At 48.4% G+C, this 27,559-nt stretch overlaps 3 protein-coding genes across 6 annotated transcripts in view; 1 reads left to right on the top strand and 2 right to left on the bottom strand.

Annotated features, from left to right (window-relative positions):
• Positions 1–1,042: 1,042 nt before the first annotated feature.
• SPMIP1 (sperm microtubule inner protein 1) lies at positions 1,043–6,580 on the bottom strand. Its single transcript, XM_083402477.1, has 2 exons — positions 6,001–6,580; positions 1,043–1,217 (listed from the first exon to the last, which is right to left on the bottom strand). Exons 1-2 carry the CDS (start codon positions 6,461–6,463, stop codon positions 1,108–1,110), a joined length of 573 nt encoding a protein of 190 aa, XP_083258603.1. The 5' UTR covers positions 6,464–6,580; the 3' UTR covers positions 1,043–1,107.
• Positions 6,581–10,354: 3,774 nt separating this feature from the next.
• ATP6V1F (ATPase H+ transporting V1 subunit F) lies at positions 10,355–15,963 on the top strand. Its single transcript, XM_083402544.1, has 2 exons — positions 10,355–10,591; positions 14,794–15,963. Exons 1-2 carry the CDS (start codon positions 10,434–10,436, stop codon positions 14,993–14,995), a joined length of 360 nt encoding a protein of 119 aa, XP_083258670.1. The 5' UTR covers positions 10,355–10,433; the 3' UTR covers positions 14,996–15,963.
• A 5,746-nt stretch (positions 15,964–21,709) lies between these two features.
• Positions 21,710–27,559, bottom strand: part of FLNC (filamin C) — a 123,833-nt gene continuing 117,983 nt past the window's right edge. For all 4 annotated transcript variants that reach the window (XM_083401609.1, XM_083401610.1, XM_083401611.1 and 1 more), the window contains 3 exons: positions 25,876–26,094; positions 24,388–24,612; positions 21,710–23,141 (listed from right to left, as the gene is read on the bottom strand). In XM_083401609.1, coding sequence (XP_083257735.1) covers positions 22,954–23,141; positions 24,388–24,612; positions 25,876–26,094 — 632 coding nt within the window. In that variant the 3' untranslated portion in view covers positions 21,710–22,953. The remainder of the gene's footprint in view (positions 23,142–24,387; positions 24,613–25,875; positions 26,095–27,559) is intronic.

Here is a 27,559-nt window from a genome sequence, read left to right as displayed (position 1 = left end):
ACATTCTTTATGTATGCCACAGCAGCAGCAAGAATACTTATTGCACAGTATTGGAAGACACAAGAGCTACCCACGCTGGAAGAATGGCAGATGAAAGTTATCGACTACATGGAATTAGCAGAAATGACCGGCAGAATCAGAGACCAGGGAGAAGAGACGGTGAAGGAAGACTGGAGGAAATTTAAAGCCTATCTACAGAAACATTATAAGAAAATGAATGTTTGATGACACCAGATTGATTGTAAATGGTTATTAGTAAAAAAGTGAATAGAAAAAGATATAACACTTTCAGATATAAGGAAATGCAATTATATATTATGTATTAAGACTATTATAAAATTAAAATATGACAGAGGGAAAGAATTTGCAGACAGAATATACGATCTGGAATACAGAGAAGGGAGGTCTGGGGAAGTCGGAGAAATAAGTTAATGCAAAGAATACAAGGAGACAAAAACTGTTTTTAATATTTTTATTTTTATTTTTTGTATTTTATTGCTTTGTGTTTGTGTGTTGTAGTGTTCTTTTTGTTGTGATGTTGTTTGCTTATTGTTGTTTTGTGTTTATTGTATAACCCAATAAAATATTATATATAAAAAAGAAAGAAAGAAAATGATTGTTTATTATTGTTATTATTATTATTATTATTATTATTATGAATGCAATGAAAATAATGGATCCTACCCGACCAGCCATCAACACAGGTGTCTATGGTGTTAAAGATACTCAGCAGTTTGCAACTCTTAACACCCAATCTGGCTTTTTTAAAAAAAAAAAACCTCTGGGTTTGATCTCAAGCGCTTACGTTGAATAAACCTGGTATCTTGCGCTCAGGCTGAAGTGAACAACTGCTCTTCCACAAGCCGCACTAGGCTCCGCCCTCTTTCCACGGAACCCACAGGCTCCGCCCTCTGCCCCGCCCCCGAACCCCAACAGGCTCCTCCCCCAGCCACATCAGTCAAGGATGCCCTTGGCCCTGCCCGTTCTCCAGGTGTTTTGAAGTCAAGGAAGGAAATCAAGGAAAGGCACCAGAGAAGGAGACTCGAGTGATAAAACATGTAGAGCTTTGTTTGCAAGCGCGAAGCCAGGGGAGCAGGCGGGTCTTGCTCAGAGGGCCACGTCGCGCGGGTGGAGCAGGGAGAAGGCGCCGTTCTTGTGGAAGAAGCTGTCGATACGGCACTTGGGGGTGGGGGCGATGTGGCTGGTGGCCAGCTTCCCTGGGGAGACAAAAAAGGGTCAGTGTGAAGAACAGCAGAGCCTCCTGCAGGATCAGGCCAGAGAGTGGCCCACCTACTCTAGTGTCTAATATATAATAATAATAATAATAATAATAAAACTTTAGCAACTTAACTTCAAATACAATTTACACCCAGCTTTTCTATTGAAGGAATGGGTTTCCCAAAACTGACTGTGCAGGCAGTTTGAAACGGGCACCAAAATCCCTATTTTTCCTTAGCTAAAATCCATTAACTTGAGCTCTGAGTCAATGTATAAACAAAAACCCGGCTGTATAAACAAGTGCTCAGAGCCCTCTCCTTTATCAGTTTGTGACGGCAAGGATGGCCTTGGCTGTTCCAGTAGAGCAGGGATGACACGTCTAGGTCTTATCTTACCTCCTGACCACACTCTGACGCACAGACCTAGTCCGGGAACAGCGCCAGGAGACCTTTTTACCCCAAGATAAGGAATACAGGAACAGGAACAACGTTATATGGTCAAGAGTACAGGAAGAGGAACAACCTTATATGGTTGAGAGTACCGGAGCAGGAACATCTGTGATGTCAACCTGTGTGTATAAGCTGATGTGGCTGGATTCCTGGGGAAGGGGGAGAGGGTGCCTGGAGGATATATATACTGCATGAAATTTCTCATTTCTTTGGACTTGCTGTGGACTGACCACGCAAGTGCCTTTCTGCTGCTCCGGAGAGCAGAAATAAAGAACTCTTTCTCTGAACCAACCCTCGGTGTCATTTGACTTCCTTCCTCCCGTCCGGGAGCAACACAGAGCCCACCAATCGGTAAAGTCTAATAAGACTACACTATAGGCCAAATAAGCGTTCCTTAAGGCTTCCTTCTTTGTGCGGCACTCTTGGTCAAACCAGCAGCGCCCTTTAGCAGTGTGTGGCTTGCCAGCTGAATTTATGTTGACAGAGACCACATCCTGCAAGGACTCAATGAGATTTTCGTAAGCCGTCAGGGAGGAGTCTATTGATAAATTGTTTATTACAATTGATCTTAACTTAACTGCAGTTTGCTCATGTGCTCAAGACATCGTTTCCATAAAACATATTTTGTTGCACTGTGTAAAATATGAGCAGGCCAGGGCTGAACTGATATTACCCTTGCTGGTACCTTTCCCGGGAAAATCAGAGGCTCACTATGTCGGGTTCTTATTAGAAGACCGGACAAACGCCAGAACATTAGCAGTGGCAAAGTTTTTATCAGTGGTTGCAAGAACCAATGACCCCTATATTCTGAACAAAATGCTTGCTTAACCTGGAGGTAGGCTGTCTGAATTGTGTATCGCTTTGTAACGATTTGTTGGGTCTCTGGGCCGTAATAAAGATTGATGATGAATTTACATCCCCCTTGCAAAATAAAACGACTTTCCACCCTTACCTCTGGGGTATCTTTTTATGCCCACCCTTGTTCTGCTGCACTGTATGGTGGAATCTACACCCATATTTTTTAAAAAAAATACGCTTCAAAAATACTTTTTAAAAAAACCCACAACGTTTCTAAAAATACATTAAATTTGGCATAGCTCACCGCCGCCACCCAGTGTCACATTCGTGTATTGCACTTTGCAACGCATTTAAAACGTTTCATTTGCAGCCATAAGTCCTGCCAAACTAAATCTAAGACATATTTCCTCAGACGCATCTCTTGTCATTTTTAATCCGCTGCTCATAATTCAAATCCTGCCCGCGATTTCACATGGTTATGGTTCTTTCCCAGATATTCTGAGAAGGGTTTCCACTCTTCAACGCAGAGTTTGCCGTTTTGGTCTCTCCTTCCCGGCATTCGCCAATTCTGCAGAGCCCATTAGCTTTGCAAGCCTTTCCTCTTTAGTTGTGTCATCTTCTTCCTTCCAATTCTGCACCTATAGGATTCTGGGGCTGTTGTTGCGTACATAAATAGTTTGATCATATTCTTTGGTACGTTTGTCCTCAATATCCCCAGAAGAAAAGCTTCAGGCTTTGGAGAATTGCCAATTTTAACATCTCAGCACCCAGTGTCAGGAGTTCAGCCTACACTCGAGTAGGACCCTGGCAGAGACACAGGCCCAACTAGCATGTTCCCTCCTCCCTGGTCATTTGTTTGGGAGCTTCAAAAGCTTTCTTCTGCCCAAACATCACAGCGACCGATGCCAACAGACATCGGCACACTTAGGAATCCGCAGAGTCTTCGCAGCTTTTCGTGACAGACCTCAGCAGCTCAGCATTTTGGCTAATCTACTTTATTTACATATAAACACACACAGAGCACTGCAACATGGCTCCCTTTCTCTCTAGCATCAGACAGCAAAGAGAAAAAGAAGAAAGGACAATAGTCTCACTTCACAGAACGCAGTAACACAAACATCCTGTCTCCGTGACTTCCCACTCTGTGGAGTCAAAACATATACCGTCATGTGATAGACAAAAATCCCATGACTGCGGTCATGGAGCAGGAATTCTAACACCCAGCTCCCACAGGGGCCGACGAGATGCCCCCCAAAGGAAACCTGCAAGCACGATTTGAGCACAAGAGCAACTCTCCCTTCCTGCAGTGTCCAGCAGTTCAGAAGCTATGTAGGCAGAGCATGGTCTGTTAGAATTCCTGCTCCGTGACTGCAGTCATGGGATTGTTGCTTTTCACCTGATGGTATATGTTTTGACTCCACAGAGGGGGAAGTGGCGGAGAACAGCCGAGAACAGCATTGGCCTTTTTTGCTGCTGCATCACACTGTTGGCTCATGTTCAGCTTGTGGTCCACCAAGACCTCTAGATCTTTTTCCCGTGTACTGCTAGTGAGCCGGGTGTCCCCCATCCTATATTTGTGCATCTGGTTCTTCCAGCCTAACTGCAGAACCTGGCATTTGTCCCTATGGATCGGTCCCCCTTTGGCCAAACCCAGCTGTAGCCAACCGCTCTCCTGATGTTCTTCTGTCCTTTCCCGTCCACCCTGCCAGGTTCTCTGGAATAGCATTGGCCTTTTTTGCTGCTGCATCACGCTGTGGACTCATGTTCAGCTTGTGGTCCTCTAAGACACCGAGATTTCTGTGGAGGGAGCCCAGAATAGCAACCTGACATTGCTGCACAACCCAAAGCCAATTCCCGCCCACTAGTCTTTTCCAGGGGGCACCCAGGACTCCCTTCCTCTCCTAGCAGCTGTAAGGAATGATATGGTTTGAATGGACCTAAAATGGTTGGAGGCCACCAACACAAAACGGATGCTGTTGATGAACTAATAATGAACTGTGTTGGTCAAAGAGCCAAAGGAATGTGCGTGTTCTGGCCAAGTGAACGGTACACGCAAGGGAGCATAAAGACTGACTATACTATACTAGTTGCAAACAATGAGTGTTGAAACATGCCAAAAGCTACTCAGCACTAGTTCCGAGCAATGAGTGTTGTGATTTGCCAACAACATGCCAAGGACAAAGGACCTCTTGTTATTAAATATACCAAGAAAAAAGCCCACCAAGAACTCTGGCCAATATAAGTTTCAGCAGTGGGAGTGGTCCCTACTTGCAAATCAATAGTCAATAATTCGTTACAGCATTAGAGAAAATAAGTTATAAAACATCTAAATTCTAAATTATCATAAGTTATAATAATTTAGAATTTAAATGTATTTTTGTGCAATGTTTGATACTTCCAGCTGATGAAGGTGAATACATCGAAACAGGGCCCTGTCCTGGTTTCTGATCCATAATTTGACTTCTGACTTCTGCTCAATGATTGAAACTAAGACCTTCACGTCGAATTTGACTATAGCCTAACATGAACGTCTCTACTCATAAACTCTTATCTTTAATGCTGTAACGAATTATTGTGTTATACATATCCTTATGAGTTTGAGTTTGTAATCCTTGTTTGAGTTTGTAATCTCTATTTGAGTTTGTAATCCTTGTCAGAATACATACTTTTGAATGGATTAGTTTTGTTACAATTGACGATTGATTTGCGAGTACAGACCACTCCCACTGCTAAAACTGATATTGGCCAGCGTTCTTGGTGTGATTTTTTCAAGGACGAAGGACCGCCAAGAACATGCCAAGGAGCAAGGAGTGACAAGACTCAGAAAAGCAGCAGGAAGAGTATATAAGAAGACTTTTCAGACTGGTTGCGCTTTCCTAGGGTACACGGCGTCTCATATATGTTAAACAACAGATAAAAGAATCTATTTGGTCATATAACAGAGCCAACTCCTATGCGTCGAGGTCCCTTCGGCCCCCTCGATAAAATATCTCAGGGGGTCGACCCCCCAAAGCTTATGAACATTGCCATTCAAATGGATGTTTGCCACATCATGGGATCAATTGTGCAGGGTGGGGTTTACCCCCCGATATTAAATTTATTCGAAAGCAGCAGCACCCCTCCCACACACCCCTCGGTTGGTGCTGTGGGTTACACCACAGAGCCTAGGGCTTGCCGATCGGAAGGTCAGTGGTTCAAATCCCCATGACGGGGTGAGCTCCTGTTGCTCGGTCCCTGCTCCTGCCAACCTAGCAGTTCAAAAGCACGTTACAGTGCAAGTAGATAAACAGGTAGCACTCCGGCGGGAAGATAACCAGCGTTTCCATGCGCTGCTCTGGTTTGCCAGAAGCGGCTTAGTCATACTGGCCACATGACCCGGAAAAACTGTCTGCGGAAGCTGTCAAACGCTGGCTCCCTCGGCCAATGAAGCGAGATGAGCACCGCAACCCCAGAGTCGTTGGCGACTGGACCTAAGGGTCAGGGGTCCCTTCACCTTTTAGCAGCACCCCTCCCGCACCCCCTCGCTCCCACTCACCCATCTGCCAGCCATAGTTGAAGTTGGTGGTGACAGGAAAGGTGTATTTGTCCTCCGGGTTCAAGAGCAGGCGCAGTTTGAGGTAGCGCTTGCGCCCTTCGTCCTCGTGCGAGATGCCCTGGTACAGGAGGTTTCGCAACTCCCGGGGTGCAGGCCTCATCTCCATCTCCAGGATCGCGGCGTCCACCCCGGTCAGGTCCCGTTCCCGCGCCAGCCCTGCGGGGGCTGCCGTGAGAGGCGGGATGGGGCGCTGGGGGGTTACATCCAGTGGGGCCGGCTTGACGGACGGGAGCCGTAAGGTGTTGTCCACAGCCTTCTTCCGACGCTCCCTCTGCGCCTGCTGCTTGGCCTTCACGATGGCGCCGTACTTCTGGTGCCAGCGGTAGCGCATCACGAGCTCTTTGTTGTACTCCTCTTTCCAGAAGTTCTGTTGTAGGGTGTCCATGTTCAGCGGCCGCGCCATGGCTGGCTAAGGGACCTGCGGGCAGCGCCCAGGACTGCCCTCGCTGCCACAAGCCGACCGGTGAGCCAGAGTCAGGGTGCCAGGGGTGGGCATCCCTGGGGAGACCTCCTTGGGGTAGGCAGCGCCTCACAGATGCTTCAAGCAGCCCCTTGTGATGTCATGGGTCTCCCCAGCCTCCTGCCAAAGGCATTGGTGGAGGGCAAAGGGACCCTCAGCGGTGGCCCAGCTATGCCGCTATCTGGACAGGGATAGCCTAACTCAGGGGTAGGCAAACTAAGGCCCAGGGGCCGGATCTGGCCCAATCACCTTCTCAATCCAGCCCGTGGATGGTCCGGGAATCAGTGTGTTTTTACATGAGTAGAATGTGTCCTTATATTTAAAATGCATCTCTGGGTTATTTGTGGGACCTTCTGACATTCTTAAGAGTATTGTTCAGAATAGCGGTTTAGAATGAGGCATCTGATCAAGGTCTGTATTTTAAAATGAGCTTAAAGATATATTTGCAAATGTTTGTATGAAACCAGCTGGCTAAGTACTTTGGCAGTTGTTTATCTTCCTGCTCTCCTGAACGAGGGCCCCCCTGATTTATAGCAGTAGCAGGAGACAAGTTTCTCAAAGTTGTAAAAGGGAATTACAGGCTGGGAGCAAATGTTACACTGACCCTACATATTACAGAATACAATCAAGCTGCAAAAACACTAATTAAGAGTTGGTAAATAGTAAGATTTATTGTTTAACAGAAAATAATACCATGTGCCTCCCATCAGACTCTAGCCATATTTTCCTAAGGTTTAAGGTATACTGAGAAAGTTAAAGGGCAATAAATTTTGGGAAGAGCTAATGGGAAAAGCAGCTGGCTGGGAAAGGGGGGTGTAAACTGAAGAGGCAACTTTTGAAGCTGTTTTTACTGAGTTCCTTTTTTACTTTGCAAAGGCCTTTTCTTCTAAAAAGCTATCTATGTTATGTATGAGATTTGTTGGCTTGATGTAATTATGCAAAGGATTTAGAAAGTAAGAAATGTTAGATTCTTATGTTAGATTCTTATTTCATTGATGGTGTGTGAGAATGTGAACCCAAGATCTCTGTTTACCGTATTTTTCGCCCTATTGGACGCACCGGCCCATAGGACGCACCTAGTTTTCAGGGGGGGAATCAAGGAAAAAAATATGATTCCCCCCCCCCGCAGCTCTGGGAGCAGCGGACAGGCTGCACGCAGCCTGTGCGCTACTCCAAGACCTTCTCCCTGCTTTTGGGGGAGGTGGCGGAATTCCCCCACCTCCCGCAAAAGCTCACAGGAGCCGTGGGCGACTCCTACGGGCTTTTCGACCCGGAGGGAAAAGGGACTGAAACGGCCAGTCAGTCCCTTCTCCCTCCTTGGGGAAAAGCCCCCAAGAGGGGCGCGCTCTTCAAAGGGTGCGCGGCTCCTGCGGGCTTTTCTATGAGGTGGGGGAATTCCCCCACCTCCTAGAAAAGCCAGCAGAAGCCGCTGAGCCCCTTTAAAGAGCGTGCGGCTTTTGCCTGCCTTTGCGGGAGGTGGGGGAATTCCCCCATCTCTGGCAAAAGCCCACAGGAGGGAGAAGGGACGGACTCAGCCAGTCCATCCCTTCTCCCTCCTCGGGGAAAAACACCCAAGAGCGGCGCGCTCTTTAAAGGCTGCGTGGCTCCTACGGGCTTTTCTACGAGGTGGGGGAATTCCCCCACCTCCTAGAAAAGCCAGCAGAAGCCGCGGAGCCCCTTTAAAGAGCGCACGGCTTTTGCCTGTTTTTAGGGAGGTGGGGGAATTCCCCCATCTCCCGCAAAAGCCCACAGGAGGGTTGGAGAGTAGCGGGACGGTGTCGCGCGCCATCCTGCTGCCCCCCATCCTCTGGGGCTGGCGAAGGGGGAAGCGCTGCTTTTCCCCCCGCCAGCCTCGAAGCCGGGTTGGGGAGTAGCGGGAAGGCGTCGCGCGCCATCCTGCTGCCCCCCAACCTCTGGGGCTGGCGAAGGGGGAAGCGCTGCTTTCCCCACCGCCAGCCTCAAAGCCGGGTTGGGGAGTAGCGGGAAGGCGTCGCGTGCCATCCTGCTGCCCCCAACCTCTGGGGCTGGCGAAGGGGGAAGCGCTGCTTTCCCCACCGCCAGCCTCAAAGCGGGGTCAGAGAGTAGCGGGAAGGCGTCGCGCGCCTTCCTGCTGCCCCCCATCCTCTGGGGCTGGCGATGGGGGAAGCGCTGCTTTCCCCACCGCCAGCCTCAAAGAGCAGACTCTCCTGGCTCCAGCGGAAGCAACGCGAAGCCTCCGGAGCACAGGCTTCGGAGGCTTCGCGTTGCTATCGCTGAACCCAAGGAGCCTGCATTCGCCCCATAAGACGCACACACATTTCCCCTTCATTTTTGGAGGGGGGAAAGTGCGTCTTATAGGGCGAAAAATACGGTAGATAGAATTTAATACCATGAGCCATTTGTTTTAGCCATTTGTTTTGGAATGCAGGGGCAACAGGAGCAAAAGGTGATCTGGTAATTAAGGTGCCTTGTTGAGGCAAATGTAAGATATATGGCTACTTGTCTGCCATTTATGGATAGAAGGAAATATAGCTCTTTGTCTCCCATAAAAGGTAATAGGAAATGGGTTTATCTTTTATGATTGGTTCTAGCAAACAGCCAATAGGAATTTCAACCAGGCTGATTGGACAGAGGCAGCCAAAGGAGGAGTAAGGGGGCAGGGCTGAGGAAATATAAGTGCTGGCCATCAGGGCTGGAGTGGGCAGAGCTTTGGTAACCATATACCACTGTGCCTATCATTTATTTGTCTGACAAATAAATTATTATTTTAATTTTTCTATTGCTGCGTTGAATATTTCATTCCAGCTAAGCGTTAACCACAAGCAGGGTGCTACAAGAAGACATACTAAGGAGGATAAAAACTCAATGAAATTCAAAACATTGACGATCAGTTGCACATTTATTCAAAACCCATTTAAAACTATTTAGTGAATTAATTCAACAAGATTTGATCCTGGTGATACATCAGAGGGAAGGAAATTCAGAGCATAGAATCTTTACATATAACTCTGTACCAAGATGTGCAGTCCTTAATTTTTAAGGTTGTCATATTGCAAAAAGTGAAAGTCTGGACACAAAAGTTGTTGAGCTGAACGAGTGAGACCTCGTCGAAACGTCGCCTAGACACCCCAACTTTTACACGGGAAGACACCCGAGGACACCAAAACCTGCATATATATATATATATATATATTTGAAGCTTTTGAGCTATTTTTAAGGAAAATCTCAACCAAAAAACAAACAAACAAACACATCCGACATGGGTTGCCATAGACTCGAATTTCCTCAGACATTGAAGCCTATTTTTGAAAAATCCGCTTAGATGTTATTTCTAACCAGCGATCCCGGGAAATTCCGGACGCATGGCAGCCCTAAAATGATGAAGCAGAGCAGTGCTTTTTTTTGGGGGGGGGGGAGACGCAGGGGTACACATACCCGTAAACATTTTGTAAATCTCTGTTCTTTTGCCCATTTACTGTATTTTCTCCAAATTGAACTACAAAATGGTGATTTTCTTGAGTCAAAAATGAGAGTACCCCTAAACATATTTTTTTTTAGAAAAAAAGCACTTAAGAGGAGAAAGGCTGCAATTAGTTCTTTGTTCTGAAGATGTGAAAAAAAACTCATTCCCCAAACAGTCCGGCCAAATCAAGGAAAAGAAATCAAAAAGGCGTCTAGTTAACCCGGAGTGAAAACAACCCATGTGTACCTCTGCAGTTTCTTATCTCTGTGGAAGAGGCTGCCCTTCCGCCCTTTCTCCGTAAGGCTTCTCCACCCGCCACCACGCAAGCGCCACAGGAGGGTGCCGCCCCTCGCGGACACCGCGCCTGCGCCGCCCCTCCCCGCGATTTCCCCGCCCGCCGCATAAAATCTCCTTACGGCGGCTGCGCGGGGCCATTCTTCGCGGAAGCGCGCTCCTCGTCCGTCAGCAGCCATGGCCGGCCGGGGGAAGCTGATCGCGGTGCTGGGCGACGAGGACACCGTGACCGGGTTCCTGCTGGGCGGCGTCGGCGAGCTCGACAAGCACCGGCGCCCCAACTTCCTGGTGGTGGAGAAGGAGACGGCGCTGGCCGAGATCGAGGACGCTTTCCGGTGAGGGCCGCGGGGGGGGGGCGGTTGCCGTGGAGACGGCGCGGGAGAGACCAAGGCGCCCCAGGGACGCGGGGGGGGGTCCTCGGGAGAGACCATTCTGCGGGCACGGGGGGGTCCTCTGTGTGTGTGTGTGTGTGTGTGTGTGTGTGTGTAAATCGGCAAGAACAGATATATATGTGTGTATGTATATACTGTGGTACCTCGGGTTACAGACGCTTCAGGTTACAGACGCTTCAGGTTACAGACTCTGCTAACCCAGAAATATTACCTTGGGTTACGAACTTTGCTTCAGGATGAGAACAGAAATCGCGCGGCTGCAGCAGGAGGCCCCATTAGCTAAAGTGGTGCTTCAGGTTAAGAACAGTTTCAGGTTAAGAATGGACCTCCAGAACGAATTAAGTACTTAACCCGAGGTACCACTGTATATGCAAATCTGCAAGAACAGATATATGTGCATGTGTGTGTTTATGTATGTGTATGTTTATATGTTTTAAAAGCTCCATTATCCGCTTGTTCTCCTTCTCGGAATTTTATTGATGTTCCCCGCCTTTTTCCTCTCCTCCTAGGAGCCCCATAGGGGCATTTACGTGGCTCCCCACCCCTCATCTCATTCCCCTCCCAACAACAGCCCTGCAAGGTAGGCTGGGCTGAGAGATGCAGAGGTTGCCCGGCAAGGTCACTCCCAGTGACCTTTCTTGGCCGGCTGGTGGGATTCGAACCAAGGGCCTGGTTCTCATAAATGTGGCTTGCTTCTATCATTGTCTGTTTCCTGTTTCTTACATTTCAGATGCTCTGCCACGCAACAATGGCCCTTCCCAAAGCAGAAGGGGAAACGGACAGTGGGGTGGGTCCTGGGCCCTAGAGCTTGTGCAGCCTCACCCTAGGGGCGCGGGTGGCACTGTGGTCTAAACCACTGAGCCTCTTGGGCTGGCCAATCAGAAGGTCAGGAGTTAGAATCCCCGCCACAGGCTGAGCTCCCGTTGCTCGGTCCCTGCTTCTGCCAACCTAGCAGTTCAAAAGCACGTCAAAGTGCAAGTAGATCAATAGGTACCACTCCGGAGGGAAGGTAAACTGTGTTTCCGTGCACTCTGGTTTCCGTCACAGTGTTACATTGCGCCAGAAGCAGTTTAGTTTTGCTGGCCACATGACCCGGGAAACTAACTGTGGACAAACGCCGGCTCCCTCGGCCTGAAAGCAAAATGAGCTGCAACTCCATGGTCGCCTTGGACTGGACTTAACCGTCCAGGGGTCCTTTACCTTTACCTTATCTTCAGGCAGGGGTCAGCAAACTTTTTCAGCAGGGGGCCGGTCCACTGTCCCTCAGACCTTGTGGGGAGCCGGTCTATATTTTGGGAGAAAAATGAACGACTTCCTACGCCCCACAAATAACCAAGAGATGCATTTGAAATAAAAGGACACATTCTACTCTTGTAAAAACACACTGATTCCCGGACCGTCCACAGGCCGAATTTAGAAGGCGGTTGGGCCGGATCCAGCCCTCCGGGACCTTAGTTTGCCTACCCATGCCTTAGGCTGATGCCAAGCATAGTTTAGGGATGGCATATGAATCCAGGCCGCTGAGTGCAACCCAACAAAAGCCGACCATATTTGTGCTCCACTGCAATTTCGTACTACTTTCCACAGCTTGCGTTGCAGTCATTTCAGAGCAACTTTGCCTCCTGAAGTCTGTGATTCCTGCATTGGACTAGACCAGTGGTTCCCAACCTTTTTTGACCATGCCCCACCTAAGCATCTCTGATGCCCCCCACCCCATGACACATAATTCTTATTATTCACAAAACAAACTCCTATTCACGTGGAGGAAGCCTGAAAGGCCAGTCACTGTTAATAACTCATTCTCGAATTGCCCCTCTTAAAAATTGAATATTTATGTCCCAACCTGCAAGTCTAAGCCCCTTGGCTGCAATCTTCCTGTTGATCTTGAATGGCCGCCTTTTGTGGACATGGGATCATGCTCTAATGGTAGATCACTGGACGCTCCCCTAAAAAAAGCTCAACCACTTTGCCCTGCACCCCAAAAAGGAGGGTAGATCACTGCCAGTTTTAAACTCTGTGAGTAGATCGCAGTCTCTTGGGAGTTGACCACACCTGGTGTACAGCAAAGGGAACGGGTGGCTTTCTTTCTGCCCCCACCCCTTTCTGGAAGAAGCTGGGTTCAGGCAGTGCTCTGTTTACACACAAACACCCTGTCCCAGCCAGGCCCTTCAGATCCGGCCACAGCCGCCCTCCACCAGCCCTCTCTGCTCCCTGGCACCCAACGAAGGACCTGCCTGCTCTTCTGTGACCTTGAGGAAGCTCCTTGCAGCGGATCCTTCTGTTGGATGTGCCCTTTGCTGACCCGAGGGGCTGGTGGCTCTGTGGAAGGCAAGTTATCCAACCTTGGCCGGTGCATACGAAGCAGGGAAGCCTTACTGGATGTGTGGTGTGTAAATAGGCTCACCAACAAGAAGTAGCAGTAAGAAAAGATAAGAAAAGAAGAAATGTAATAATATCGGAATTAGCCCCATAGGTTATACACCGTACATATGAACTGTATATGTTGCACTTACTGGAATAGACCTTTATGATAGCAAATAACCAGTAAATTTTTTCACAGTTGTTCTCATTCAGCCTGTTGCGCTTTGTGTATTGTGACAACTGTATTTGCTTAGCAAGGACTCAATCTCCCATCAGCCCCAGCCAGTTGCTAGGGATTATGGGAGTTTTAGTGCATGCAAGCAGGAGTTCTGTTGGTACTGCACCTCACAGCCCATAATCTCCCTGCCTGCCACCCTCTCTGTTCCTGAACTTGCAATGGGGCAGGGTCCGTTTCTGAGATTGTCCCTCCTTCAATCCAGTGTGGCTTCTGCACTGGTCTTGTGGAATCGTAGAGTTGGAATGGAGCCTGATGGTCCTCTAACCCCCTGAAGTTGTTGTTATTATTGCAGATTACACAATAATAATAAAATAATAATTTATTATTTATACCCCACTCATCTGGCTGCGTTTCCCCAGCCACTCTGAGCAGCTTCCAGCAAAATATTGAAATACAATAATTCATCAAATATTAAAAGCTTCCCTAAACAGGGCTGCCTTCTAAAAGTCTGGTAGTTGTTTTTCTCTTTGACATCTCATGGGAGGGTGTTCCACAGGGCGGGAGCCACCACTGAGAAGGCCCTCTGCCTGGTTCCATGCAACCTGACTTCTCACAGGAAGGGAACCGCCAGAAGGCCCTCGGAGCTGGACCTCAGTGTCTGGGCAGAACGATGGGGGTGGAGACGCTCCTTCAGATATACTGGACCGAGGCCGTTTAGGGCTTTAAAGCACCAGCACTTTGAATTGTGCTCAGAAACGTACTGGGAGCCAATGTAGGTCTTTCAAGACCGGTGTTATGTGGTCTCGGTGGCCACTCCCAGTCACCAGTCTAGCTGCCGCATTCTGGATTAGTTGTAGTTTCCGGGTCACCTTCCAAGGTAGCCTCAAGTAGAGCTCATTGCAGTAGTCCAAGCGGGAGATAACCTGAGCATGCACCACTCTGGCGAGACAGTCTGCGGGCAGGGAGGGTCTCATCCTGCGTACCAGATGGAGCTGGTAAACAGCTGCCCTGGACACAGAATTGACCTGCGCCTCCATGGACAGCTGTGAGTCCAGAATGACTCCCAGACTGCACACCTGGTCCTTCAGGGGCACAGTTACCTTATTCAGGAGCAGGGAGTCCCCCACACCTGCCTGCCTCCTGTCCCCCAAAAACAGTACAGTGGTACCTCGGGTTAAGAACTTAATTCATTCCGAAGGTCCGTTCTTAACCTGAAACTGTTCTTAACCTGAGGTACCACTTTAGCTAATGGGGCCTCCCGCTGCTGCCACGCCACTGGAGCACGATTTCTGTTCTCATCATGAAGGAAAGTTCTTAACCCGAGGTACTATTTCTGGGTTAGTGGAGTCTGTAACTGGAAGCGTCTGTAACCCGAGGTACCACTGTACTTCTGTCAGGATTCAACCTCAATCTGTTCGCCGCGATGCAACGCTTTGAGATATAAATGGGACAAAGTTTGCCCCTTGTCTGCTGTTGCAAGCGGCTCCAGGTACCAGACACCCAGCCGGCCGGGCGGCTGTCTCCCGGTCCCCAGAGAGTACTAGGGACACCCCTTTGGGGCAGGCCAGCAGTGACCCTCTTTTGCTCTGCCCTTCCCTATCCTCAGGAGCTTCTTGTGCCGCGACGACATTGGCATCGTCCTCATCAACCAGTACATTGCGGAGATGATCCGGCACGCCATCGACGCCCACACCAAGTCCATCCCGGCGGTTCTGGAAATCCCCTCGAAGGAGCACCCTTACGATGCCTCCAAGGACTCGATCCTGCGCCGCGCCAAGGGAATGTTCTCCGCAGAGGACCTGCGGTAGACCGGCTGCTCCTCCAGCATCACCTCTTCCATCAAAGAGCTTTCCTCTCCTGTTGCTCCGGCATGTTTACCGCCATTCAGACCCTTCCTCTCCCTGCCCAGGAGTTGTCCCTGTAGTCCCCATCATTCCTGCTCTTTGGAATTTCTAGCTCTCTAGTGTGTCTGCTGTATTTTGGGAGCTGGGAGGGTGGGGACAGCTGGGAGCTAATGTGGCACTTTCTGCAGCAATGGGAGTGCTGCCACTGCTACCCTCGCCCCAGCATAGCTGGAGCTGTGTTCGAGTTCCCTCTGGTGCCGTAATTGACCAGGGAACCTCGACATATACTCCTATGGCCCTTTCTCCCACCCCACGAAAGGGGTTCCCGAGGTATATTTCTCAGCAGAACGATTTGGAATCTTTTGAGGGCCCGACATTTCCGTGTCCTTCAGGACTAAAGTCGTAATCCCTGGTTGTTGATGCACAATACACTTACAACCCAAATCTACACACACACACACTCCTATCTGTGAAGTGCAAACCAGTGATCTTTAATTAAACTGAAAGGCAGAACGTGAAATTCTCTGCAATTTGCGTCTCGAGGATGCATGCTGGAGAAAATGTCATGATGCCTCGTCAGAGGTGGTGTCGCGCCGGGAATAATTCCTGCCGCTTTCATTCTGACGTCCTTCATCAGACCTCTCTGTAGCCCTCAATTTGCACAAATATTCTCCACTGAATACCGCTTGTTTCTTGCAAAAGTCATGCCTGGGGTGAGTCTCAGAGAGAAAATCGACACCCAGCCGTATTCTTCTGTGCTTTTCCATGTTTATGACTTGTGCTGTTTGTTTTGTTCTGAATATAAGATATATGTGATCTTTAATAATAGCTAATCGTAGTTATTATTTTTGTGATTCCTTGTGAATGAACCTGTTAAATTGAGGGGAGGAACTAAAGGAGTGGACTCAATAAAAACTGTCTGTGAATCACTATCCTTTTTTCCACGGGTATTTTTTCCTCATCCCCATCTCCTGTCCAGAGCCAGGAATTATTTTCAGCTTCGACTGTGTGGGTCATTCTTTCCCTGAAACTGCAGTGAGGAAGTTCTTTAACTCTGTTGCCCCATGTCTGCTGAGCTGGCAGCAAGCACGTCAGCAGCAACAAGCTTGCTTGCTTTTTCCCTTTTACTTTACCGCCTCTCCTGGTCTGCCCCATGGAGGACCTTAAGGTCCACAAATGACAACACTTTGGAGGTCCCGGGTCACAAAGTGGTTAGATTGGTCTCAACTAGGGCCAGGGCCTTTTCAGTACTGGCCCCAACTTGGTGGAACGCTCTGTCCCAAGAGACCAGGGCCCTGCGGGACTTGACATCTTTCCTCAGGTCCTGCAAGACAGAGCTGTTCCGCCTGGCCTTTGATTTGGACTCAGTCTGCCTCTTACGTTTCCCTCCCCTTATGGTCTTGATCTATTGGCCACTATTAAAATGAGGTGGCATTTTAAATTGTATTTTAACCCGTATTTTAAATTTTTCTTTTCTTTCCCTCCCCTATTATGTTTTTATTGTAATTTTACTGTTGTTATCAGCCCTGAGTCCGGCTCTGGCTGGGGAGGGCGGGGTATAAATAAAAATTATTATTATTATTGTTGTTATTGTTATTAGCTCAGGGTCGTCCCAGCGGTCAGATTGGCGCCTCTGGTGAGTGCCACGTGGATACTAGCCCCTTTCAAGGAGGAGATAGCCCTGCTTAGCACCACCCATGGCGAGGTCTTGGGGGGGACGGCTGGATCCTGAAGAGGACCTGGGGCTCCTTCATTGCAGGGGGGATGACCCAAGATAAAAGACAAACGAAATAAAGCCTACATACAGCAACCATGTTTTGTGTTGTGTAGGCTCCTATGATGCAAGGCATGGGCCCCGCCTGCTCCCTAAAATATCCCTGGTTTGCTCCTTTCTATATATAGGGTGCCTACATTCCGCATAGACTGGTTGCACTACAACATGGGCAAATGGCTTGAGATGCCTATTAGGGCCATCAATGACCATATAGCATATATTCAACACAAAAAATAGCGACTATTTGTTGTTGACAAAGGACAGCTGGACATATCAAGGGCCCCATGACCTTCAGGAGCATAAAGGTAAAGGGACCCCTGACCATTAGGCCCAGTCATGACCGATTCTGGGGTTGCTGCGCTCATCTTGCTTTATTGGCCGAGGGAGGTGGCGTACAGCTTCCAGGTCATGTGGCCAGCAGGACTAAGCCGCTTCTGGCGAACCAGAGCAGCGCATGGAAACGCCGTTTACCTTCCCGCCGGAGCGGTACCTATTTATCTACTTGCACTTTGACGTGCTTTCAAACTGCTAGGTTGGCAGGAGCAGGAACCGAGCAATGGGAGCTCACCCCGTCACGGGGATTCGAACCGCCGACCTTCCGATCGGCAAGCCCTAGGCTCAGTGGTTTAGACCACAGCGCCACCCCGGTCACCTATTCAGTAGCTTAGGGCCTCATCAAATCTATTTTTTTTTTAATAATATTTATTAAGATTTTTCAACAACGTAACATCAAAACAAAACATACCCACAAAAAACAAAGAAAAGAAGAACAGCAAAAGAAAAAAAGGAAAAAGGAAAAACGGAAATCAAAAAACCCTCTTCCCCATCCCCCTACACAAAAATCCCAAAAAACAAAACACAAAAGTACCCCACACAACACAAAGTCTCACATTCACTTTTTTCCTTTAACTTGTTTCCATGACTTCCTCCCACCTCCCTCTTTATATTCCTGATTTTAATCTAATCGGCAAATTCCCTCCGACTTTTGATACTTTTTCCCTTATTTACCTTTACCTCTTTTTTTAAGAAAAAAAAACAATAATAATATAAAGAAAAAGAATTTATCTTAAAACTTCTGATCTTAGATTCTATAATTATATACCCTTATATCTTAATTTTTCATTTTCTTTATCTTACTCCTGGAACCAGTTAACTTCCTTCCGTCATCCCCTCAAAATACTTATTAAAACCATATTTTATCAATTTTACTTAATAATCTCCAATTTTTCCCCCATCTCATCCCCCCGGTTTTAGGTGCTGCCAATCCTTTTTACAAATTTTTAAAGTCTTTCCAATCGATAAATTCAGTCCATCAGCCAGGCTGCCTGGTGTCCGAGGCCTTTAAATCATCTTTCTGGCCTGTCTGGAGAGTCTTTTTTGAGCTTAAAATTGTGTCCCAAACCACATTCCCCTCAACCTCTCCATTAACCTTTATGAACAAGCTTGCCCGAACTCTGTAATTCCTCTTGTAGACCAAAGAATTGTCCAAAGTTTGCTCCACACACTCTTTAAGGTTGCTGAAATTCACCTCTTCAAACTTTCTCAGAGTGCCAATTTCCAAGATATATCTTATCAAACCTGTGTCTCTTAGTCCATACATGGCACTCCTTATCCAGATCTGTCCTTTAAACTCTTTGCTCTCATAATCCACTTTTTGTCCATCAACTTGAGGCTCTATTACTGTATTTTCCACCAGGGGTTCCTCTTGTAAAGACGGAACCTGTTCTGTTTGATCCATATTCTTCTCAGTTGTCCTTCCTTGTTGATTTAATTCCAATCCTTGGGCCGAGTTTAGTAATTTTTTCCCTTCTTGAGCCAGGCTGTGAACATTTTCCTTCAAATCAGAAATGCCAAATTCCAAAATAGACAGTTTTTTTTGAAATTGCTCAAACAGAGCTGCTATTCTTCCCTCCATGTTCCCAAGTCTGTTCTTTCAATGTTATCTTGCTGTCAAGGTCGAATGCTTATTTAGTCTGTAAAGTTGCAGCCTGTGTGAAAGTTTCTATCCAAAGGTATAACAATTGTAACATTCCAACATGAGTTTCTGTAACTTTCCACAGCCACAAAAACAGTTGTCATTTAACTCCTTTTTTCCTTTCCCAAACAGTAAACAACAGATTGAGTTCTCTCTTAATCCTTTTCTTCTTAATAATTCTTAATAATTTATTTCTTGTTATAAAGATTCTTTTTCTTGTTTTGGCCGCCCGGTCCCGGGCTCGAGATGGTAAAGATAAGTTCAAAGTACCCCTGCTCTGCAGGACTATAAACTGTTAAAAGCAATCTCCCCCTCTTCCCTGCTTCCGAGGGGGGGTTTAAAGGGCTTAGGTGACAGATTTATTACCTTGTGAAGTACTTTTTAAAGGCTCCAGTTCTCACACTTTTGCCTTGATCTTTCTACAAAGTGGAAGGCAGGCTTCCTGTTTTAACCTTCCATCTGATGCCGAGTTTCAGTAATTTATAATCCAATTTCCATTACTTACGAGAGTTTCTTTAATCCAAATGTCCACAGGAAAAGTTAGCGCTTCCTGACAGCAGCTGTGCGGCTTCACTCCCTGAAAACAGCGATCGATCCAAAGTGCCGCGCCGCTCACCCCACATCGCTCCGGAGCCCGTAGCCGGGTCTCCCCGCGAGTAAGGGAGGCGCTACTGGCACCAGCCGGATCCCAAGTCCACGGTCTTCCTCCGACCGTGGTTTTTAGAGGGTCTCCGCCTCGCCGTAGGCGGTCAGACCCTTCTTTTCAGAGAGCAGTCTCCTCCGAGACGAAGGAGGTCTGCTGCAGCCAAGAGCGCCAACCCGGAAGCCAGGGCCTCATCAAATCTAAATCCAGCCCTGAGTCTTCTCCATTTGCAGCATCGAATGGCTCTTACCTTCAGAAAGTTCTTTCTAATGTTGACTTGGAATCTCGTTATTGTCATTTGAATCCATTGGCTCAGGTCCCATCTTTGTCATATCCAGTTATTAGTTTTTCTGACGTTTAATGCTATTCCTAACACTGCACATTCCATGGCATGTAAAGCTGCGCATGTTTCTATGTGCCGTGCCTCTTTAGTTGTGATTCCTGCTTTGCAGGGGGTTGGACTAAGTAGTCCCCTTCTAACGCTGAAGGAGGTGAGGACAGGTGACCCCACCTAGGCCCGAAGTCACCCCAGGCCTCAATGATCAGCCTAGGCCTCAAACTGTCCAAAATTCCCTTTCTCTCTCTCCTAAAAAGCCACAGCTACAGCTTTTCTGTGGATTCTCACAAGATGCTGCTGCATACCGGCCTTCTCGGTAGTGGCGCCCTTCCTGTGGAACGCCCTCCCACCAGATGTCAAAGAGAACAACAACTACCAGACTTTTAGAAGACATCTGAAGGCAGCCCTGTTTAGGGAAGCTTTTAATGTTTGATGTATCACAGTATTTTAATATTCTTTTGGAAGCCGCCCAGAGTGGCTGGGGAAACCCAGCCAGATGGGCGGGGTATAAATAATAAATTATTATTATTATTATTATTATTATTATTATTATTATTATTATAAGCAAAATGTTACTTTTATCAGTACGAGAAGGCTTCAAAAAGCTAATGAATAGGCTCTGTTCAAAGCAAGCCTGACAACTGACTCTTATCTCACTCTAGTTGCAACATGCAAGGCTTCTCTGCCCCTTTCCTGGGAAGGCTGCCAAGAGTCCAAAAGAGTCCCAAAGATAGGAGTTTCTGTTCATGCTCAGGGGAGCTCATGAGGCTGGACTCTTGAGGAGGAGGAGAAAGGGGAGGGAACTAGAAGGGGAATATATGCTCTGTGCAATTGACCGTGAACTTGTGCTTGTTTGTGAGTTATCACACTTGCTCCTTCTACCTGTTCATGGGTGGTAGAAATAAAGCTTTTTCTCTGAAACTATTCCTTGAGTGTCTGTTTGACTCCCACTCCCTCTCCCGGGTGCAATACTTTTTTCCACCCGAGGGAAAAGCCTCATGAGGCTACAACGCTACAATTCTGTGCTTTGCTTACTGGCAACAAAACACAATATGAACAAATGGTTTATTGTTAGCTTACAAACCATGGTTTAACTATGACTTGGCATTATGGGCAAACTCAACACCCTCCCTTTCCCAACCCTTTTTTTCTTTTTGAGTTTTTAATTTACACAGACCCATAATTCATGATTAAAAGGGACCCAGGTGGTGCTGTGGTCTAAACCACTGAGCCTCTTGGGCTTGCCAATCAGAAGGTCGGTGGTTCGAATCCCTGCGACAGGGTGAGCTCCCGTTGCTCAGTCCCTGCTCCTGCCAACCTAGCAGTTCGAAAGCACGTCAAAGTGCAAGTAGATAAATAGGTACCACTCCAGCGGGAACGTAAACGGCATTTCTGTGTGCTGCTCTGGTTCGCCAGAAGCAGCTTAGTCCTGCTGGGCACATGACCCGGAAGCTTTACGCCGGCTCCCTCGGCCAATAAAGCAAGATGAGCACCGCAACCCCAGAGCCGTCCGCGACTGGACCTAATGGTCAGGGGTACCTTTACCTTTATAAGTCACGATTATAAAGATATTAAGGTTTGCAATTAATTACATCACACTTCACCTGTCCCTAATTGCAGCTTAATTTGTTTTATGCCAGTGCAACAAGAGCGGCTTCCTGTTTTTCCTAAAACTCTTGCTGATTGTCTCCTTCCCTCTCGTGATTGTTCACATCTCAAAATGTTGTTCATCATCGTCCCAGATTTTGCTCTTGTTGGTGTCTGTTAAACAACCACGGTTTAGGGTTAGGTCTGAACCAGGACTGTGTTCTTTGGTAACGGGAGGTTGGGCTGCACCAGTAAGCCCTTGCAAGCCTTACAGGCATCCACCGAAAGAAAAAGGAATCTGGATATGCTCTGCAGGATTTCCACCAGCAAACGCACACACAAAAACAGGCCACACCACTGCATTTTAAAAGCAAGTCATCTTTATTGCCTGGGGGGGGGGGCAAGCGGGCTGGGCTCTGATGCTCTGGGTCTCCCACTGCCCACCATAGGAAACATGCAACCACAAACACATTGCTATAAAAAAGCCCCTCCCTCGAGGGCCTCTCAGTTACAAACAGTCCCGCCCGTGCGGGCCAGGATTCTTATCATCCCGTTTCCCCAATATTTCTTTATTATCATTATTTTTCTTTCCCACCCCCTTTCTTCGTCGTCTTCTGTATAAAAAGGCTTTCCTCTCTCTCTCACTCTCTCTGGTTTGGGCTGCCCCCGTTCCCAGCGACAGCAAACCAGTTTGCGGATGGGGTGGGAGGAGAAGGCACGGAAAACCCTCAACGGGTCTACTCTGGGGGTGGGGAAAACCCCCAAAACTTTGGCCTCTGTCAGCTGAGAAGGTCTGCTGCATAAACCCCCGTCCAATGAGCAGGGGGTCGCATGGCGGACCTTCCTGGGAGACTGAACCCCACCCAGCCTTCGCTCTCACTCAAAAGCGCATCCTTCCCTTCAACCCTCGCCTGCCCCACAAGCCATCGCCACTTGACAGGGCAGCTGCTCCTATAGTTCGGGGGGGGTCACGGATGACCCCGGTCCACCTGGTCCCAGCAGAAGTCTTCTAAACAACCCTGCGTTCTGCTCCCCCTTCTTCCTTATCTGGGCTGCCTCTCCACATCTCCGAAAAAGCGAAACTCATTCAGCGGCGCCGGGAGATGGATGCCCCGGCGCCTGCGGTGTGAAAAATCTGGGCCCATAACCTGCCAAGCTCTGCCTTCCTCATCCCTCTCGCAACCCACTTTTTCGGGCAGAACCTCGTGGGTCCACTGTCGGGGGGCGCCCCGCCACACGCCCCCTCCCCGGTGAACGCCAACTTCTGACACTTCCTCCTCCGCGACTTCCGGTTTCCTCCCCCCCTTTACCCCCTCCCCATTGTGAACCCCACCCTTTCCCAGCTAAAACGGTGCACACCCCTTGCCCTTCCACCCCCCCCCCGTCCCCCCCACAAACACCTTCACAGCCGGGAGAAATAGTTAAAAAGGCAAAAAAAATAAAGCGCCCCCAAACAGGCGAAAGGAATTGTCCCGAGGTTCCTCGTGGTGCCGGCCCCGCCCTGGGGCAACGTGGGGAGGGTTTTGGGAGGGGGGCCAGTCTTTGGCATGGGGGGTGCAGGGCGGGGCCCGGACGAGGGGGGATAGGTGCCAGCCCCCTCCTCCTCCTAAGGGACGTTGACTTGGTAGGGGCTTCCGGGAACGCTCTCGTCGCCCCATTTGACGATGAGAATGTAGTCGCCTTTCTCCTTGACGGTGTACGTGACGTTGTAGACACGGTTGCCCATGTGCTTGACGTAGACCTCGTCGCAGGGGGTCTTGGGGCCGTGGACCCCCACCATCAGCATGTTGGTGCCTGCGGAATAATAATAAGAAGAACAACAACAGTAAGAATAATTGGGATTGCTTTAAAAACTACAGTATTAGTTTTAAATGGATTAAGGTAAATAAGTGAGTAAGCAGTGAAAGATGGAAAGAATTTGCTGATCTGATTAATAACTGGAATACAAAAAGGGAGGTGGGAGGAGGCCGAGGAAATAAGTTATTGAAAGAGGGAATTTGAAAAATGGAAATCTTTTCTTTTTGAATGTTCTTGTTTTTTGTTCTCTTTTTGTGTTGGTGGGGTGGAGGGAGGGTGTTTTTTAGGTATTTTGGGGTTTTTGCTTTTTCTCCTTTTTTCTCTTTCTATCTTGTTGTATTTGGTTTTGTTGTTCTTGCAACTTTGTTTTTGTATTTGTGGAAAACCTAATAAATATTATTAAAAAAATAAAAATAAATAAAAACGGCAGTATTTTTCGCTCTATAGGATGCACTTTCCCCCCTCCAAAAATTAAGGGGAAATGTGTGTGCATCCTATAGAGCGCATGCAGGCTGCGCGGCCAAGCCCAAAGTCAGAACAGGGAGACGGAGCACTGCGCAGCGCTCCGTCTCGCTGTTCTTGCTTGGGGTTAGCTGCGTAAAGCCTCCGCAGAGCAGCGGGGTGCCTTCACCCCGCTGCCCTGCGGAGGCTACAAAGGCTGTCCCCGAAGCCTCAAGCCTTTGGAGCGCAGCGGGACCTCGCGCTGCGCTCTGAAGTCTTCAGGGATCTTTGAGGCTGCCGGTGGGGGAAAGCAGCGCTTCCCCCCACCGCCAGCCCCACAAGCTCGGGGGGCAGCGGCAAGGCTATGCGCAGCCTTTGCGCTGTTCCCCGACCTGCTCTTTGGGGCTGGCGGGGGGGAAAGCAGCGCTTCCCTCCACCAGCCCCAAAGAGCAGGTCGAAAGGAACCTGAAGCCTCCGGAGCGCAGTGGGACCTCCCGCCACGCTCCTGAGGCTTCTGGTTGCCTTCACTGAAGCCTGGAGAGCGAGAGGGGTCAGTGCGCAGTGACCGCTCGCTCTCCAGGCTTCCAAGGTAGCCGCCTGAAGCCTCCAGAGCGCAGCGGCAACTCCTGCTGCGCTCTGGAGGCTTCAGGTGAACGCACCTTGATTTAGAGGGGGAGAACAAGGGGGGGGGGATTTCCTGTTCTCCCCTTACTATGGTAGGTGCGTCCTATAGAGCGAAAAATACGGTATCTCACAAAACACGGTTCCAGCCACAACACTCCAGAGATTCCCCGCCGCTTACCAGCCTTGCTGCAGTCGACGGTGAAAGTGTTCTTCTGTCCGACAAAGGCTTTGGTCAGCCCAGGCCCCCGGGCGACCACCTTGCTGGCGTCGGAGGAGAACTTGGGCAGGGCGCTGTAGCTGCCGCCCACCGAGGATGATGAAGATGAGGAGGAGGCCCTGGTCACCGTCTCCACCAGCACCGTCGAGGTTTCGTGGAGGCTGTGCCCGCCTGACAGGCGAGGTCCTGTGGAAAGGGATAGAGAGGCAGGAATGAAGAGACACCGTTGGCTTCTTTCGCGTCGCTGACCTCTGGAACTCCCTGCCACTGGAGGGAGGTGACAGCCACCGGGCTCCGAAAGCGGATTAGATTATAGGTTATGGGTGGCTCCTAGGCTCTGCCTCTCTGGTGGTGGCCTAAGAGGGCCGCAATAAACGTGATAAGGTGTACCCCTGTAAATCCTTGAGTGTGCTTCTAAGAGGGGAATTATGGTAGCCTGTTGCTTTATGAAACTGATGGATATGATAATCCTTATTGTCATTGTCCCATACAGAACGAAATTGAAAAAATCTACACCAGACATTCAAAAACCAACAAGCCTGCTCTCCCAGCTATCGCAGCCTGGTTAACCCCCTAAAAACTCTGATACCCCATAATTAAATACAATATACTCCCATAGAGACTACCTTAAAGGTAAAGGTACTCCTGCCCGTACGGGCCAGTCTTGACAGACTCTAGGGTTGTGCGCTCATCTCACTCTATAGGCCGGGAGCCAGCGCTGTCCGCAGACACTTCCGGGTCACGTGGCCAGCGTGACAAGCTGCGTCTGGCAAGCCAGCGCAGCACACGGAAACGCCGTTTACCTTCCCGCTAGTAAGCGGTCCCTATTTATCTACTTGCACCCGGGGGTGCTTTCGAACTGCTAGGTTAGCAGGTGCTGGGACCGAGCAACGGGAGCACACCCCGCCGCGGGGATTCGAACTGCCGACCTGATGATCGGCAAGTCCTAGACACTGAGGCTTTAACCCACAGCGCCTTACACTGTGTTTAAAACCAAAATCGCATTTGGATAGAAACTGTTTCTCAGGCGGCTAGTCCTAGTCTTTATAACCCTGGACCTTCTTCCAGAAGGCAGAAGCTGAAAGAGATCATTTCCTGCGCTATCTCTGCAGCTTTCTTATGGCACTGCCTGGGAGCATAGATTTGATCCAAGGTGGGAAGAGTGCACCCAGTTATTCTCTCCGCAGTCTTCACAACCCTGGACAGCAAGCTTCTGAGTTACACAGGACGCTTCTTCTTCTTCAGGGTCTACTCTAGAGGGGAAAGCTGCTAGTTATGGCACGTCTATGGACCGGTTGTGAGTTTGCTCCTGGCGCAAAGGATGCAAATGCTGTTCTTCCTTGGAAGGCTGTTTGGATCTGCCTCTAGCGGGGGGGCGGGGGCGCCAGAGGGATCTTTGCACCGCGGCGCCGGATATACGTAAGATGGCCCACCTAGCAAGATGCCTACCTGTGACCTTGGCCTTGAAGGGGCTGCCCACGATGTGCTGGGGTCCACCGTACTTGATGGAGATGAGGTAGTTTCCGGGCGCCATGGGCATGTAGGTGACTTTGTGGCCCTCAGGGTACTCCTGGCAGTCCATCTGCACTTTGGAGGGGCCGTCGATGGTGACCGAGAGGGCCCCGGACCCCGTGTTCCGCGTCTTCACGAAGAACTCAGAAGAGACACCTGCCAAAGGAGGAGATGGATAAACAAGAAAGATAGGAAACTATTTTTATATGCAGTGACAGCAGCGAGAATATTAATGGCTCAGAAATGGAAGCAAGAGGAGCTACCTACACTAGAAGAATGGAGAATGAAGATGATGGACTTTGCAGAACTTGCAGTGGCGTAGCGTGGGTTCTCAGCACCCGGGGCAAGCCAAGTAATTTGCGCCTCCTAACCCATGGATTTGCGCCCCCTAACCCATGGATTTGTGCCCCCTAACCCTAACCCCCAGATGTTGCGCCTGGTGCGGCCGGCCCCCCCTGCACCCCCCACGCTACGCCACTGAGAACTTGATAGACTGACAGGAAGAATTTGAAATCGACGAGATCAGAGATTTGCAGAAGATTGGGGAAAGTTCACAGAGTATATGCATAATTTAAGTGAAAAACAAATAACGCTTGTAAGCTTTAATGAAGCTCTGTAAAAAGAACTGTTCGAATATGAGTAAAACAAGATTTAATTTATAAAATAATAGATGGAAGGTTTTAGAAATGTGCAAGAAATTAAGAAGGGAAGGAGTATCAGTCAAGTTGAGGGAAGTCAAAAAAAGAGAATGGATGTAAAAAAAGATGTATGAATTGTATTAATTTTTTATTGGAAAACTGAATAAAAATTATATATTAAAAAAAACAAAGGAGGAGATGGTGGGTTAAGCAACTCTGAGCTGCGAGAGGACTGGGGAGAAATTGAGAAAGGCCAGCCCCGTGGAGCGCCTCCTCAGCTGATAATTTCATTGTTCTTTCCCCCCCAAAATTAAATAATAATAATAATAATAATAATAATAATAATAATAATAATATATTATTTATACCCCAGCCACTCTGGGCAGCTTCCAGCAAAATATCAAAATACAATAATTCATCAAATTTTAAAAGCTTCCCTAAACAGGGCTGCCTTCAGATTTATTTATTTATTGGATTTTCCATATTAAAATGTACACTCACACCACAACATACTATATATAAAAATAACATTCCCAAGAACCTCTGTGGGTCTTATCGTTAGTCCTTTCCTTCTGCCTCTTTTATAATAATCCAGATTTTTATATCTCCATAGCTCTTTGTTACATTATAAGTGTTACTACAGTCCCACTAACAGTTTAAACTGTTTGCAATTTTTTTTTAAGATAAATTGTAAATTCCCCCCATTCCTTATTAAAGTTTTGGTCCTCCTGATTTCTGATTCTTCCGGTCACGTTTGCCGTTTCAGCGTAGTCCATCAACTTAATTTTCATTGTTCTATCATGTTTCCTAAACTGCTTCATCAGTCGTTGGGGTTTATATATATATATATAACTTTCATGAAATAAGTAACCACTAAGAACGGCTAAGTAATTTGTAACAACTGGAGCCTGAGCTTGCTCCTCTTCCTCTTCCCTCCTCCTCCCTTCTTCCTTTTGTGTCGTCTCTTGGAAGCCCGCTGCAGG

The sequence above is a fragment of the Podarcis tiliguerta genome (assembly GCF_965153285.1).
Source record: "Podarcis tiliguerta genome assembly, chromosome: 10".
NCBI lineage: Eukaryota > Metazoa > Chordata > Lepidosauria > Squamata > Lacertidae > Podarcis > Podarcis tiliguerta.
Note: the sequence above shows the minus strand (reverse complement) of the source record. Positions and strands in the feature narration are given on the sequence as shown.